Raw genomic sequence first — 10,334 nt, 5'->3', positions numbered from 1 at the left:
TTCGTTTATTAAACAAATATTTATTGAAGGCTTACTTTATTCTGCAATAAGTTTTAAACACCACAAAGCATTAAAAACCACACTCTCTTCCCCTTATGGCTTCAAATTATCACCGTCAAACAAAAGCTCCGAAACATCACCAAAATAGCAAAAATTCTTTAAAGTGCTAGACCTGCCACAAATTTAATGGAAATCGAAAGTAGGAACCTATCACAATCTAAAGCCTTAAAATAATGAAAACAGACAGCGTGACAAGAAATTTTGGGGTCCCATTAGCTGGAGTCAGTCCCACAAGGGAGTGTATTTGGTAGGAGTGAAGAAAAGAGTGACAATTGCTTAGTCTCACTGGATCCTTCGCTCTTCTTCAGGAAGAATACTCCAGTTTGGGGAGGCTACATCACGGGCCAGCCAGTTGAAATCGTCAACGTCGCTCCAGTTATTTTTGCTCCTGTCTAAACCAGAGCCCTCGAAGTCCTTGTCGATCCCCGGGTAGCTCCAGGTGTACGGGGCGAACTGTATCCCGGTGCAGTCCTCCACGATGGCCCTGCTGGTCACCTGCAGGAAGATGCGGGTGTCTTTCGTGGTGTGTACGCGGAGCTGCTGGCAGGCCACGGCCAGCACGCAGTCATTGCAGTTCTCCAGGAACACGGAGGTGGACACCGGGCCGCAGAGCAGCGTGCAGCCTCGAGCCTTGGTCAGCCGCAGGGTGTTGGGATTGCCATACAGTTTGATCGTGCAGTTAATCAGTTGGGTCAAAAGGACGTCCCGCTGGTGCAGCTCCTCGGCTCTTTTCTCCACGACTTGGGACTGCAGATTGGAGAAGCCGCAGATCCAGCTGGAGTCGAAGCCTTCCTCCTCCTTCAAGGGCGGCGGGGAGGCCAGGATGCCTTCCGCTGCCGGGGCGCCGGGAGCCGAATCTACTTTGGTGGCTGAAGCAGCATCCTTCCTGCGGGTCTTGAAAGCGAAACGCTTCTTAGGCTGCAGCTCCTGGCGACGTTTGGCCAGGGCCTCCTGCAGCCGCGCCAACACCTCTTGCCCCTGCCGCAAGTCGTAGGCGGCCAGGAACAAAACCGAGTCGTTGACTAGTTTCTGCAGCCCCTGCAGCCGAGCGGCCGCCTCCTCCAGCTGCTCGACGGACTCCCCGCCTTCCAGAAGCTCTTCCACGGCCAATCGCTCCCGAGAGAAGGCGGCGGCGAAAAAGTCGCTCTTCTCCTCCTCCACCTCCTCGTTCTGCCGCTTTTGCTTCCGCCTTTCCACCTCCAGTTGCCGCTCATGTTCTCGACTCTGAAGCCGCTCAGGCACCAGGCTCCGGCCCCTCTGGGATCCCAAGTCCCTGCTCGCCACAGCAGTAGCAGAGCCACTAGCGTTCTCCATCTTGCCTTCAAGCTTCCTTTCTCCTGCCTTCCTTCCTCCCGGCGCGCCCTCCGCGAGGCCTCCCACCAACGCGCCCTGTGATTGGCCGGACATGCTGACGTCAGACCCCGGCCTTATTTTCTTCACCCATTGGTTCCTCTGCGTTGGAGGGGGCGGGGACATGGGGCGGGGCCGACTGACAGAGTGGGTGGGGAGACAAAGGTCCTTGTGGATGGGTAGGGTGGAAGGCAGGCGGGGGAAGCTTTTTTTCCTCTTAAAGGGGCAGGACTTATATCCGGGATTGTGGGGTGAGTTGCAGCAGCGGCAGCTGCACATGTGGGTTTGTTTATAAGAACAAGGTTAGAAACTCGCAGGCCTCCCCCTCCCCCCAGCTCCTTCCTACTACCCCCTTACAGGCTGCAGATCCGCTACTGGTGGGGGGAATGTGTGCCTGTGGTGGGTGGGTGGGACAGGTAGTGGTGAGAAAGATGGAGGGGGGGAATATTACACCGCCCGGCCCGCGCCGGAGGAAGCGGCAGCTGGAACAGCTACGGAGCCTTTTGCATGCCTCTGTTTTTCTCCTTCTCCCTTCCACTACCCCTTCCTCCCACCCATTCCTGCCGCCCCTAAACCCTCATCCTACCACCCCACCCCACCCCCGCCGCTGCAGTTCCGCGTGGCCTGGGGCTCCAGGATTCCCGCAGTCACTTACGGGGCCGGGAGAAGGCGAGGGGCACCGGAATGGGAGAGACTGGGTTCCTCACTGCAACCAGGTTCAGGGGGCCCTGGGGAAGTCTAAAAACGGCTTATTTTTTTGGCCAATTACTGCAGTCGGAGGGGTGGGGGCGGGGGAGGTGAGATTCCACACCTCCTTCCTCTTCCTCCCACGCCCTCCCCCCACCCCCGACCTTGGCCGTCACTCCCTCCGCAGCTGGGCGCTGCTGGTCTCGCCGGGGTGAGAGCCCGGACCCGGACTCGGCTGCTGTCTGAGGGGCAGTCGGTTGTTAGGAAAGTGATGGGGGAAATGTTACATTATTTCTAGAAGTGGTGGGAGGGATTTGTCACCGGAAGTGAATGAACCTAGCCTAAAGTCAGGACCAGCCAGAGGTGTGAGTGGGCACCCCGGACGGCGCAGTCGCTGGCAAAACCCAGGACAGCTGGCCAGGCCAGAACCAGGGCGCGGTCGGCAGCAGGCGCGGGGCGACCTGGCATGCTCGGTGCAACCCGGCCGAGCGCCGGGGCCTCTGACCCGGCCCACCCTTCCAATCTTCGGTTTCACCTTTATCTCCACCCCCTGTTACCAGACTCCGTCGGGGTATTTAACTGCCCGAGAAACACATTTGAAATTTCTATGATATACCTGCATTTTGATGCAGAGAAGGATGGGAGGAAACAAGAGAATTAAGACTCATTTCCAGTTTTTCACGCCCCACACTCTTCCTTTCCTTCCCATTGAAAGCCAAAACCACAACTAAACATAAATTCCTGTCTTTCTCCGCTGAAAGTCAGCACAAGTCACACTGGCAAATTCCACGGGGGGGGTGGGGTGAGGGTTATTGTGTGTTTGTGTGGGTAGACGTGCACCTGATGGAAACGGGGTTGCTAAAAAAAATCCTGTGCTTGCGCTTGTAGTATATATTCTAAGTTTTTGTTCTCTTTGTTTCATGGGCGAGATAGATGGAGGCTTTTGGTTTTTTATGAGGTATGGTTCCAAGGCTGGTGAATGAAATATAACTGGTTATCTTGTCTTTGGGTAGTCCGGGGGAATGCAGTAGATGCTTTATTTTATAAAGTGTTGATTTACCCAAGGAAGGTTTAGAGAAGATTTATTTTTGCTAGGGAAAAAAATCTGACCTGCCTCCCTTAAATTTTTCAGCAGTTCAATCTGTCCTACTCAAGTTAAGAAAGTCTGTAGCCAAACAAAGTTTATTGGACTTGAGAGTTGCAGCTGGAGTTAGGCAACATTTTTGAATTAGCTATAGTGAACCTATGGGTAGGGGGTAGTGTTGTCTGTATCAGAAGTGGAATGGAAGATCGTTAACCCTCTCAAGAACTTCATTTCTGCCCAACAAGAGGTTTTGGCATAAAGTCCAGTAGACTTTGGAAGTTTCCGAATATTTTAAGTTGGCTAGTTCAAACTTTTATGGGAAGGGAGCAGTAAAGGACAAGAATGGACAGGCTACCCTGCAGACCCAGTGTGTGGGAGGCACCTTCAAAGACTGATGTGAGACCCCATTGGGAATGGACAGGGATCAGGAGTATGGTCATCATGAAGCATTGGTTTGACAGTTCTTGACAGACCCCAGCACAACTGCAGGCCAAGGTAGGTGGTCAAGACATGGGTTTAAAGTTGCATTTCAAAAGCAGTAGGAAGGCATTGCCAGACTGTATTTGCCTGTTCTGATGGAAGGAAAGAGGGTGATACATTACAGTAGAAATGTGGCAAAAGGCAAGCAGCCAGTGAGTGCTGAATCCCACTTTCAAAGATACTTTACAGAGCTTGTGAATCAAAGCACTGCTCTATTGTAGACATCTTGGAAAGTGAAAGAATTCTAAGGTGTTCCAGACTTTAAAAATTATTTAACAAAAATTTAGATACTTTAATGGTTCAGTTTGTTCGTTAGATTTCTTTTTTAACTTTTTGAAAATTTAAAAGTGGAGAGCAGAGTGTTATGTGTACCAACTTCAACAATTCCCCACTGGCAGGCTTGTTCCTTCTACAACCCTAGACCTTCCCCACCCCACCTCACTCTGATTATTTTACAGCAAATCCCAAACCTTATATTATTTGATATTTTACAAACCATAAATATTTCAATATGTATCTCAAAAAGATCAAGACTATCTTTTAAAAACATAGCTGCAATACCATTACCACACTCCAAAAAAGTGCTGATTATTTCCTCATTATCATCAGAGTTTCAGGCTATATTCACATTTCTCTGATTATCCTATAATTTCCTTTTTTATTTATTTATTTTGTGGTACGCGGGCCTCTCACTGTTGTGGTCTCTCCCGTTGCGGAGCACAGGCTCCGGACGCGCAGGCTCAGCGGCCGTGGCTCACGGGCCTAGCCGCTCCGCGGCATGTGGGATCTTCCTGGACCGGGGCACGAACCCGCGTCCCCTGCATCGGCAGGCGGACTCTCAACTACTGCGCCACCAGGGAAGCCCTATAATTTCCTTTTTTAAAAGTTACTATATTTGATTAAGGAGCCAAACAAGTTCTATACAACGTGCCTAGTTAATGTGTCTCTTTAATCACTTTTAAATCCTTCCCCCATCTCCCAAGTGTTTTGCTGGAAAAAAAAAAACAACGGTCATTTGTTTAATAGAGTTTCCCACAGTCTGGATTTTGCTGGTTGCATCTCGGTACTATGTTTCTAATTTTAAATACTTGTCATATTTATTTGGTCTTTTAAAGTCTTTAAGTGAATATTTGTATAGTGATATGCCTGATATATAGATATATAGATATATCACTATATATCTATAGTGATATAGTGATAGGAAATCAATAACCAAGTAGTGAAAGCGTGTAACACAATAAAATAGTCTTTGGGTGTGGTTAGACAGCAAAGAATGAGGCCTTTTGTGTTCTCTGGAGTTTACAGGAACCCTGTGCAGGTGGGACATGCCAGCCACACCTGGGCAAATGAAAAGATCCAGGTCCTGTTTTTTAGTAGCTCGATGCCAGAAGGAGGTGTCCCCTATTCATCTTTCGGCAAATATTGAACATGTAGTGGTTTAAAAGGATTCATTAAGAGTTCTGCGTGTCAAGTATGAACTATTAAGCAAATTTTCCTACCTGAGTTGCTGACTTTTCTGACACAAAGACAGTGAAACGTGTCAGCCGTGAAGGCATGTGCTGTTCTGCAAAAGGCCCCAGATTGGTCTGGGAAGCAGGACAGGAGCTGCCCCTTATTTCCACCTCTGCCCCTGGCTTTCTCCTCCCCCTCAACACCCTTCACTTTCTGGGACGTTTTTCATCATTTTACACGTAATGCCTGGCACAGGGGCTGGTGCCGATTATTTATCTAACATCAGTTTATTAAGCACTGTGCCCGGCGCTGAGCCCAGGAAGCTCTTGGGCTGCCAAGGGGCATCAAGATAGGCAGAGTCCCCTTCCTCCTTGAGGGGGCCTAATCTGGGCAGATAATTACAAAAACATGTAAAATTGTAACAGCAACAATTGACAACTGTTAGGAAGGACAGAGGAACAGTGAGTGCCCCTAATGGGAGGTTTGACCTTGTTGGGAGGTCAGTGAAGCCTTCAGGAGGGAGGGGGAGGGGTTGAGCCCAGGCTGGAAGAAAGAGCAGGAATGAACAAGGAGTCATGAACACTGGAAAGTGTCTTCTAGATGTGTGGGCTCAGGGGTCACTGGTGACTTTGCGGAGAGCCGTGTCCCAGGAGTGCTGTGGGCAGGAGGCACACCGAAGGGGTGAGACGAAGGGGTGGGAGCAGGGTATGGAGTTGATGCTGAACCCAGATAACTCTTTGGAGAAGTTTGACTGTGAGGGAGGAACAGGGAATAAATGGGGGGTATGAGGAGGCCAGTGAGGTGTTTTTGTTTTTTACAGAGAAAGAAGACATAAGGTCCATAATATAAGGGTCCTGGAGGGGATGGGGCCCAAAACACAGGTGTGAGGATTAGCCGTAGATGGAGGGAAGGACAGCTTTCTCCATGGCAGTGTTGTTTTAACTTTTTATTGTGAAAGTTTTCAAACATACACAAACTTTTTTTTTTTTTTTTTTTTTTTTTTTTGTGGTATGCGGGCCTCTCACTGTTGTGGCCTCTTCCGTTGCGGAGCACAGGCTCCGGATGCGAAGGCTCAGCGGCCATGGCTCACGGGCCTAGCCGCTCCGCAGCCTGTGGGATCTTCGCAGACCGGGGCACGAACCCGTGTCCCCTGCGTCGGCAGGCGGACGCTCAACCACTGCGCCACCAGGGAAGCCCACACAAACTTTTTGACCTCAACTCATAGTAACAGATGCATCATAATTGAAACAGAAGCTTTAAGAAACAGTAAATACTCTTAGGATGTACAATAGATGCTGTTTTCTATTCTTTTTATTGTATTTTTAAATGTTGGTCAAGACCCCCTAAGTTCAACGGCAGTTTTAAAATGGTGTATCAGCAGCAGAGGGTGCAGCTGTAGGTAAATTTGCATGTTTGGTAGTTGGCAGATGAGTCTGATGGTGCCTGTGTGCTCTGTAAAGTAGACAGTGGGTGGGGGCGAAAGGGGTGGGGGTGTCTGCAAAGGTGGGGGGAAGGTTTGGAAACCCTGTGGGAAGAGGGAGAGCGTGTTGCCCGGAGAAAATGGGGCTCGTGGTGTGTATGTTCAGCAAATACTTGGAGAGTGAAGAACCTTCCAGGCGGCAGTCTAGACTGACTCAGGGGAAGGAGCTGGGTTTGGGTCAGGCCAGAGGAGAGAAGCTGGTGTGGAGAGCCTGACCCTCAGGCCAGAGGAGAGAAGCTGGTGTGGAGAGCCTGGCCCTCAGAAGGCAGGAATCCCCATAGAGCAGCTTCTGTCGAAGAGTCTGGAGGCTTGACTTCTGTTGCCCCTCATGCATTCCCTACAAAATCTTGAGAAATTTACATCACTCTTCCAAGACCTGCACTGCCTGTCAGCAGATGACCTTACCTACTCTTCTCTGAGAAAAAAAGGCCATAGATGTGAACCTCACCTTGCCTCCATCTCACTAATGACTTCTCCGTGAAGATCCACCCCTTTGCCTCTTGTCCTTCTTCTTCGAAGCCAAGCCCTCCACCTGAACTGTGTCCCTCCCATTTCCTAGGGCCTCGAGCCACTTCCAACCTCTCATTCTTTGTGATCTTTAATGCCTCTTCTTTGGCATCGCCTCTGAGCAAGCAAGTTCCCTCAGCTTAAAACAATTTTCCTTTTGTCCTTTCATCTACCCAAGCGGATGCTCTTTTCTCCTTCTCTTGTCAATAGACTTTTTTTTTAATATTGACATATGTCGTGAATTTTTAAATTTATTTATTTATGGCTGTGTTGGGTCTTCGTTTCTGTGCGAGGGCTTTCTCTAGTTGTGGCAAGCGGGGGCCACTCTTCATCGCGGTGCGCGGGCCTCTCACTATCGCGGCCTCTCTTGTTGCGGAGCACAGGCTGCAGACGCGCAGGCTCAGTAATTGTGGCTCACGGGCCCAGTTGCTCCGCGGCATGTGGGATCGTCCCATACCAGGGCTCGAACCCGTGTGCCCTGCATTGGCAGGCAGATTCTCAACCACTGCGCCACCAGGGAAGCCCCTTGTCAATAGACTTTTTTTTTTTTGCGGTACGTGGGCCTCTCACTGCTGTGGCCTCTCCCGTTGCGGAGCACAGGCTCCGGACGCGCAGGCCCAGCGGCCATGGCTCACGGGCCCAGCCGCTCCGTGGTATGTGGGATCCTCCCGGACTGGGGCACAAACCTGCGTCCCCTGCATCGGCAGGCGGACCCTCAAGCACTGCGCCACCAGGGAAGCCCTAGACTTTTAATTTTATTTATTTTTTGAAAAAATTTTGGGGGGAGGTAATTAGGTTTATTTTTTATAGCTTTGTTGAGCTATAAGTGACATATACCACTGTGTGAGTTTAGGGTACCCATTGTGATGATTTGACATATGTATATATTGTGAAATGATCACCATATAGTTAACACATGCATAATTTCATATAGTTACCTTTGTGTGTGTGTGTGTGTGTGTGTGTGGTAAGAACTTTTAAGATTTTCTCTCTCAGAGACTTTCAGATATACATTACAGTATTGTTTCCAGTAGTCACCGTGATGTATGTTATATCCCCAGAACTTACTCATCTTATAACTGGAAGTTTGTACCCTTTGACTGCCTTAACTCATTTGCATCCAACTCCTCACCTCCCACCCCACCCTTGGCAGCCACCAATCTACTCTCTGTTTCTATGGGTTCAGCAGCACGGCTGGCGGGATCTTAGTTCCCTGACCAGGGATCGAACCCTGCCCCCTGCAGTGGAAGCGTGGAGTCCTGACCACTGGACCACCAGGGAAGCCCCCAGATTCAATAGACTTTTAAAAATAGTCATCTAGGGCTTCCCTGGTGGCGCAGTGGTTGAGAGTCCGCCTGCCAATGCAGGGGACGTGGGTTCGTGCCCTGGTCCGGGAAGATCCCACATGCCACGGAGCGGCTAGGCCCGTGAGCCATGGCCCTGAGCCTGCGCGTCCGGAGCCTGTGCTCCGCAATGGGAGAGGCCACAACAGTGAGGGGCCCGTGTACTGCAAAAACAAAACAAAACAAAAAAAACAAAAATAGTCATCTACATTTGCTATGTTCAGATTCTCAATTTCATTCCTTCCTTAGCCCCTTATCATCTGACTGCTGCCTCTGCTACTTTATTTGAAACTCCCTGTTCCCTCCTAACGTTCAAGTCCATTGTTCTTTGTAGCTCTAAGCACTGGATGACCCCTTTTTCTCAAAGTATGGCTCCCTGGTTCTGTCAGTTCTCTGTCCATCCCTGATCACTGTTCCTTGTCTTCTTCATAAGTTTCTCTCCATCCACCCCTTAAGTATCCACAGGGCCAGATTTCTATCCTGGTACCCCTTTTCTCGTTCCTCGAACCTCCTCTGTTGAGCTCACCTTCCCCTCCCAGGGCACCACGTCCTGTCCTTATGCTGACTGATTCTCGAATCCCTGTCTCCTCCTTCCACTTCTCTCCTGAGCCCAAACTTGAACTTCCAACACCTTTTTTGATATTTCCGTGTCTCCATATTTTTACTGTACAAAATATCTCATATTTTAAGATGGCTTAAAATGAAATCCTTGGGGATTCCCTGGTGGCGCAGTGGTTGAGAGTCCGCCTGCCGATGCAGGGGACAGGGGTTCGTGCCCCGGTCCGGGAAGATCCCACATGCCGCGGAGCGGCTGGGCCCGTGAGCCATGGCCGCTGAGCCTGTGCGTCCGGAGCCTGTGCTCCGCAACGGGAGAGGCCACAACAGTGAGAGGCCCGCGTACCGCAAGAAAACAAACAAAAAAATAAATTGAGGTACAGTTATGTATAATACTATATAAATTTCAGGTGTACAACATAGCGATTCACAATTTTTAAAGATTATACTCCATTTATAGTTATTATAAAAGGTTGGCTATATTCCTTGTGCTGTATAATATATCCTTGTAGCTTATTTATTTTATACATAGTATCAATAGTTTGTACCTCTTACTCCCCTACCCCTATCTTGCCCCTCCCCCCCTTCCCTCTCCCCACTGGTAACCACTAGTTTGTTCTCTATACCTGTGAGTCTGTTTTGTTTTGTTATATTCACTAGTTTTATTTTATTTTATTTTAATTAATTATTTTATATTCATTTTTGGCTGTGTTGGGTCTTCGTTTCTGTGCGAGGGCTTTCACCCGTTGTGGTGAGCGGGGGCCACTCTTCATCGTGGTGCACGGGCCTCTCACTGTCGCGGCCTCTCCCATTGCGGAGCACAGGCTGCAGACGCGCAGGCTCAGTGGTTGTGGCTCACGGGTCTAGCCGCTCCGCAGCGTGTGGGATCTTCCCGGACCGGGACACGAACCCGTGTCCCCTGCATTGGCAGGCAGATTCTTAACCACTACGCCACCAGGGAAGCCCCTAAATAACAACTAGTTTTTTGTTTTTTGTTTTTTGCGGTACGTAGGCCTCTCACTGTTGTGGCCTCTCCCATTGCGGAGCACAGGCTCCTGACGTGCAGGCTCAGCGGCCATGGCTCATGGGTGCAGCCGCTTCGCGGCATGTGGGATCTTCCCGGACCGGGGCATGAACCGTGTCCCCTGCATCGGCAGGCGGACTCTCAACCACTGCGCCACCAGGGAAGCCCTGAATTGTCCTTTGAACATAGTTTCAAATTTCTCTCATGTCAAAAGGCACATAAATCTCTTAAAGCTTTTCTGTATCTGTTCTTTCTCTGATGTCTCTTCCTTCCAGTGAGGTGTGATGTCTTTCTCTGATGTCTCTTCCTTCC

The 10,334-nt window shown here is 49.9% G+C and overlaps 2 protein-coding genes across 5 annotated transcripts in view; one reads left to right on the top strand and one right to left on the bottom strand.

The window, feature by feature from the left end:
• TBCC (tubulin folding cofactor C) lies at positions 1 to 2,383 on the bottom strand. Of its 2 annotated transcripts, XM_067752958.1 has the most exons (2): positions 2,066 to 2,383; positions 1 to 1,449 (listed from the first exon to the last, which is right to left on the bottom strand). In XM_067752958.1, the coding sequence occupies exon 2, from the start codon at positions 1,372 to 1,374 to the stop codon at positions 343 to 345; it is 1,032 nt and encodes a 343-aa protein (XP_067609059.1). In that variant the 5' UTR covers positions 1,375 to 1,449; positions 2,066 to 2,383; the 3' UTR covers positions 1 to 342. The 2 variants fall into 2 exon arrangements, with proteins under 2 accessions (XP_067609059.1, XP_067609061.1); XM_067752960.1 differs by lacking the exon at positions 2,066 to 2,383 and having other exon boundaries at positions 1 to 1,662.
• Positions 1,613 to 10,334, top strand: part of BICRAL (BICRA like chromatin remodeling complex associated protein) — a 105,273-nt gene continuing 96,551 nt past the window's right edge. For 2 of the 3 annotated variants that reach the window (XM_067752953.1, XM_067752948.1), the window contains exon 1: positions 2,930 to 3,676. The gene's annotated coding sequence lies outside the window, so the exon portion shown is untranslated. Of the gene's footprint in view, positions 1,662 to 2,929; positions 3,677 to 10,334 lie in introns of those variants that run through there. The other variant, XM_067752950.1, reaches the window with a different exon arrangement.

The sequence above is a fragment of the Pseudorca crassidens genome, chromosome 10 (assembly GCF_039906515.1).
Source record: "Pseudorca crassidens isolate mPseCra1 chromosome 10, mPseCra1.hap1, whole genome shotgun sequence".
Lineage (NCBI taxonomy): Eukaryota > Metazoa > Chordata > Mammalia > Artiodactyla > Delphinidae > Pseudorca > Pseudorca crassidens.
This window is presented reverse-complemented; position numbering and strand designations above follow the sequence as displayed.

Bases quoted from the DNA above. Each gene is read 5' to 3' on its own strand.
- TBCC (XM_067752960.1), bottom strand. From the start codon at position 1,536: ATGTCCCCGCCCCCTCCAACGCAGAGGAACCAATGGGTGAAGAAAATA.